Source organism: Cryptomeria japonica, chromosome 11 (assembly GCF_030272615.1).
Source record: "Cryptomeria japonica chromosome 11, Sugi_1.0, whole genome shotgun sequence".
Taxonomy (NCBI): domain Eukaryota; kingdom Viridiplantae; phylum Streptophyta; class Pinopsida; order Cupressales; family Cupressaceae; genus Cryptomeria; species Cryptomeria japonica.
Genome location: NC_081415.1, coordinates 231926883 through 231932882, shown reverse-complemented (window position 1 = coordinate 231932882; position 6000 = coordinate 231926883). Strand labels below are relative to the sequence as shown.

The 6000-nt window shown below is 34.9% G+C and overlaps 1 protein-coding gene across 2 annotated transcripts in view; it reads right to left on the bottom strand.

Moving 5' to 3' along the window:
• Window positions 1-3522: 3522 nt before the first annotated feature.
• LOC131063957 (probable NAD kinase 1) overlaps window positions 3523-6000 on the bottom strand; it is a 170075-nt gene continuing 167597 nt past the window's right edge. For both annotated transcript variants that reach the window (XM_057997962.2, XM_057997961.2), the window contains one exon: window positions 3523-4165. In XM_057997962.2, coding sequence (XP_057853945.2) covers window positions 3857-4165 — 309 coding nt within the window. In that variant the 3' untranslated portion in view covers window positions 3523-3856. The remainder of the gene's footprint in view (window positions 4166-6000) is intronic.

Genomic DNA, 6000 nt, shown 5'->3' with positions numbered 1-6000 from the left:
TCAGTAAGCTCAGGCTTTGTATCCCACATCTTCAACTCCCCTTGCTTGTAGTCATGTTGCTTGTGTGAAAGAAGACGTAGGTTGGAATGCAGGTATACTACATTCTTCGCTCTTTTTTATTGCAATATATTGTGCTTTATTGTATGTGCTCCAATTTCTTTCTAATGCAGATGAATATGCAATCTATGAAGAACGTGTAATCTATGAAGAACGTGCAATCTATGAAGACAAACAATTAATAAATTTATAAAATTAAAAATTACTAGCGACCTATGAAGACAAAGTCAACCATAAATAAAACTTACTTGTGATAAATTTTAATTAATTAAACTTGCTTGTGATAAAACTTTTGATGTGAGGGGTTGTAAGTTTTGGAAGCATGTGTCATGGAAGTACCACGAACTATGAGCATCCTTCTTGAATCTATGACAAAGAGCATCAACACTTAGATCATTTATGTTCGGACTATGAACTCATTTGTAATCACATCTCACACATCATCTTCAAGGTAAAGTCTAAGGAATGTTGCCTTGTACCCATCAAACACTTCTAAATCTCTCCATGGTGCAAGCCTTCTTGGTTGATCAATACATTGATTGCTATAGTTCTTTAGTGTCAAGGCATAGACAAGAAAATGTAAAGGAGTGGTCATCTTATTCCACCTTTCTACAACAATTGCTTCAACTTGTTTGAAGAATTTCTCCTCGGTGTCTTGGTCTTTTGCATTTATAATGCACTTCATCTGCTCAAGCATTGAGTCAATGCCATCATAAATCTCTCCAATGCAAGGCCTATGCATGTCAATGTAGCAAATCATGCTCATAATTGGCTCAATAAAGCTAAGGAGATATGTCACAAAATCCGACCACGAGTCATCCAATATTTTGGCCCTAATTCTTATTGCCCTCTCGGTGCCCAATTTTGGTCGATCATCATATTACAAAGTGCCACTTTAATTTTCACAGGTTGTCTCAAGACGATTGTGTTTGATGCAAAATGGGTCTCAACAACCTATAAAAAAAATTAGTACCGATATGATTAAAAAATAAAGACAAAACTTTAAAGAAAAATACACATTATAGCTTACACAATCAAATTATGAACATTGAAAATAAATTAAAAAAATCAGAAAATGTAAAATTAAATTACTATTTCATACCTTCAATAGCTCCAAACTCAAAAAAGATCTCAAAATCTCTTTGAGACATGGTGGTTTGTGATGAAAATTTGGATGTCCTCAGCTTCTACGTACACCTATTTGATCCAATCAATTTTGTTCCCAATCTTTTGTGGCATAAGATTGAGTGAATGGACCACACAAGGTATCCAAAAAATGTGATGATAGCATTTCTCAACCAACAAAACAACAGTCCGTTATATTTGAACAACATTACAAGGTTCCACTGCCTCAATGGTAGAGATAAGAATATTTACAATAAATTGCCCTTTATTTACCTAACCTTCACAATCCAAAACTTTCAAAAACATTGCCCCTTTAGGGGATACGGCTGTGACATTGATCAAGAGACGATTTTTAGAATCTTTCCACCTATCTAAAACAACATCTACAAATATCTCAACCCATGAATCTATTACGGGCTTCAATGCATCTTCAACCCCTTTCACCTCTCTTTCCAACAAGGTTCCACATACCTTCTCATAACCGGGACCCTTATACCCTCTCGAAGCTTCATCAACACTTTTCAACATTTTATTTCAAATATTGGGAGTAAACAACATTAAAAGCCAACCTATTTGCACATACGCATCTTGCTACATTTTGGTCAACAATGTCTCTACTCTCATTTTGAAATGTGGTTTCTAAAGACCCCTTTGATCTTTTACATGCAATGGGTGTGCTTCACTTTCAGGCTTGGTTGTGGAAAAGAAGAGGTGGTTTTCTACTACAATATTGAGATTCGATGGGGACTACATTCCCTTTGTTTTTTTTGGAACGGTTTGATTTAATCTATGGGCTTCTCTGTCTTCTATTCATGCTCCCTTACATATTTCAACACCATCTCTTATGATATAGGCACACCATTTTTTCCAAGACATTTTTTGATGTCTCTTCCTGGTATTCCACACAAATGACCTACCACCTGATAATATGAACTATTACGTTCTATATCACATCCTTGGCATTTCCAACGAAATCCACCACCTCCTCCTATAAGCAGTCGTATAATGTCAACATACTTCCATAAGGGAGAATTTGAATCTGATCTATAATTTGTTTGTTCATTTGTGCCTATTGAGGAAGATGTAGATGCCATTCTAGTTCCTATGGCAAGAAATTATATAAACATAATAAAAAACAAAAACAAAATAATGAAAAAGAAGAGGTAAATTTCTTGATGCTTCTGGATTATATTGTGTGCATTTTTTTATCATCAACATTTCGAATCACACTCTGTGATTCATCATCATCTCCTTTGAACTCTTCTCTCGTCCTGATGATGAATCACGGAGTGTGATTCAAAACATTGATGATAAAAAATTGCACGCAATCTAATCCAAAAGCATCAAAAAAATTATAGCATGGATTGTGGAAATCTAATAACTTTAAAGAAGAGATAAACTAAACAAATAATGTTTCATGTTTGACAATTTGTGAAACAAAAATAGTTGAAAAAAAATGTATAAAAACCTACCTCTTTCAAGCAATGGAAGCATGAAAACATGTAGAAATGATGATGCAACAATTGTTTAAGCTTCAAAAATCAATCTTCAACTCCTATTTAATGTTGGAAGCCAAAATTTTCTCAACCTGCAATGAAAAAATTGATGTTTGCAAAACAAATGAGGGAAAATGAACTTACTTTGTGTTTTAGATGTCACTTTTAGGGTTAAATTTGCTTTATACAAGTGGCGGATTTTTAAAATAAAGTTTTTAGGCCACCAGACACCCAAGTTTGCTTTGGGTTCCCCTGAGTTCACACAAGCCGAACCAGCTCGCCCGAGTGCGGACCCTGGACGAGCCCAAAGGCAAACCAGAACATGATTCAAACCTGAACCGAACCGGACCGGTCCCAGGGACCTGCATAGGCAAACCCTACAACTTTGCTTACAAGCTTTGCCCCCTTATTCTATTATTTTGAAAAATGGCATTCTGCTATTGATATAATACCCTTTTATTGGTACTCATGCCATTCTCCTATTGATGTCATACCCTTTTATTATTTTGAAAAATGGCATTCTCCTATTGATATCATAGCTAATACCATAATTTTCATAATATAGTAATCCAAATGAATTAAACCAATTCAACTATGACAAGATTTTGTCCTGAAGAGCCATATGCAGTAATGTACTTCATTATTTCTTTTATGTCCTTTTGCCAGTTTGAAGTTTAAACTATAAACCATGCTTACATACTCATGCATTAGCAAGCAAGATAGAATATGTACGATATGGTACATAAAATCTTATGGCTGCTTCATAGAAGGGAATGCCAATGGCGTAAATAATTTTACTTCTTGTATTGCAGTTTTCTTAGAAACATTTAATTTCCAAACAAGATTTAAACTAAAAGAGGGGTAAAAACTTATTCAAACCAGAAGAATTACAAAGCAAGGGCTTTACACAGCCCTGTCAAGCTCCACTAAGTGGTCCAACTTTTGAGACAATTACAAAGATATATTTTGTTTCATTTTTTTACTTATGTTATCATTACATATATTACAATTATGATAATTGAGTGAGAAGATCAAGACAGACTAATACAATTACCTTCACCCTTAGTGAATATTACAGGATGATAACAACTTAAGATTGTCTTTGGCCTTGGAAAAAGCTATCATGACAAATTGTCTATTAGAGGAATGAAAAAATATGTTAATGTAAATAAGAAACATTATATTTCTCGAGGGCCATCAAAAGATTGTTTCTTCCTCAAATTCCAGTGCAGCCCTTCACAAACACTACGCAAGAAGTCATGTGTAGAATCCACCTGGCATGCAGTTGGCACAGGCCAAGGAGCCATGCTACAAAGAAGCGCATCACCTGCCTTAAGCTGTTTTCGGTCCTTGCCATCAAAGGAGGCCCATGCTTGGCCTCTACTATTGTAGGGGACTTGCACGCGAATAGTAACATATTCAGGTAAAATGAGGGGTCTGAATGACAATGAATGTGGACAAATTGGGGTGAAAAGGATTCCTGGGACCTGAAGAAGAGGCAGAAGAAACACAGCAATATCAATGAGAGAGACAATATGTTGTGTGACAAGCATACACAATATGTTGTATCTAACAAACTTCACCTGAAAAATTTATCTTAGAAGAACTGAAAACAGTAACTGCATTTATATTTTACTTTTTTGAATCCAACAAAGTGTCAGATACACAATCTAGATGAGTTAAACCAGATGCACTTAACCTAATATAATTATACTCATATCAAAATGTGACTGCACTAAAGTATTCCAGATCTTGCATTGTATGTTCTATTTTTTTGCTGATTCCCAACTCGTAAGATTAGTAATTGGTTTATTTAGTAAGAATCACTTCTGCATTAGTTATCAGGAGCACACAATGTTTTTATATGTGGGTACATCAATTGACACTTACTGATTACACACTCTTCTCTGTGTAGTGTAACCTCTTCTACTTGAATATTGTCTTCCAACATTGCAGATACAGACATGCATTCATTTATTGAACGAAATGGCCTTCTGTACATATAATTTTGCGCATAGTAATAAAACTTCATAGTACAAAATGCAGTTTCAATTTTTGCACAATATGATATTGTGGATAGGAGTTCTAATTTTTAAACTAAGAAGTTATTATGTTGTAGATCTGGATCAAACTAACTTCAAAATTTGGCAATGATATAGGTTGGTAAGAAAGACTATTCCGTGCTTTTGAAATACTAATTAGATTTATATCAAACCTATACCCAGCATCTTAATATCACTGTTGATTCATTGGAAAACATGGATGAAGTGATGTAAATCTTGCATACTAATATATGGGGAGACAATCGAATGTAACAAACACAGGAGAAGAATACCTCAGCAACAGAATTCATTGCACTATGGAACAAAGCATTTAAAGATTGTTGTATAGGATGTTGAAAAGATAAACCAAATGTCTTCCCATAAACATGCACATGGATTCATTCAATTAGAAGAGCTATGCTGATCTGCAAAGAAGAACAGAATTTCCGAGGAGTGGAGGGAACAAAGTGAATATGATAAAACATGTAAGAAGTATGCATCCTTAGTATCACATTTTTTTAACATAGCTGATCATTCCCAATATTTCATCCATAGAAGGAAGAAACAAAATAAGAGGTTAACCAGAATTTTGGATGTACATGGAAATCAGGCCATTTAGCACAGAACTGAAGACAAGATATAGAATCGAATCCTCCAAAGGTGGTAACCAAATTAATGCACAGTAGAGGAGATTGGAAACAGTTGGGCTAGTGTTGTTCATGACTTAGAAGGTGGCCAAGAGAATTCTACTACACAGACCAATGGCAATTTTTCTGACAAGCACACAAGTCCAAAAAAACAATGAGAGGAGAATACTATACAATACACACAAAACTAAGATATCTAGAGCACAGTAACAGTAAGTGTACAGGTACTTTTCCATTCACGAAGAACAATACAACATCACACAATATTGTGCCCAAGTCCCTCACCTATCCACTCACTGTCACCACTCTCCCTTCCCCTGGCCAAAGGAATTGAATGACACAGTCAACTTACAATGGAAATTGTAATGTATATGAAATCTGTAATGACCACCTTAGATATTTTTTTTTTAATTTTATTTTAACAATGTATAAGGTTACGTGCAAATTGAAATAATGATATCTCTGCTGTCATAAATACTGATAAAGATTACAACGCTAATGTAGATGTTGGTACCGAACAGCAAATGGAATAAACACTTTCCAGATTGCCCGTATTGCATAAAACTAACATCAAATAGGAAACAAGTAAGAAAATTCCTCAAAATGGGAGCTGGAATGATCACAGCAAGTAGA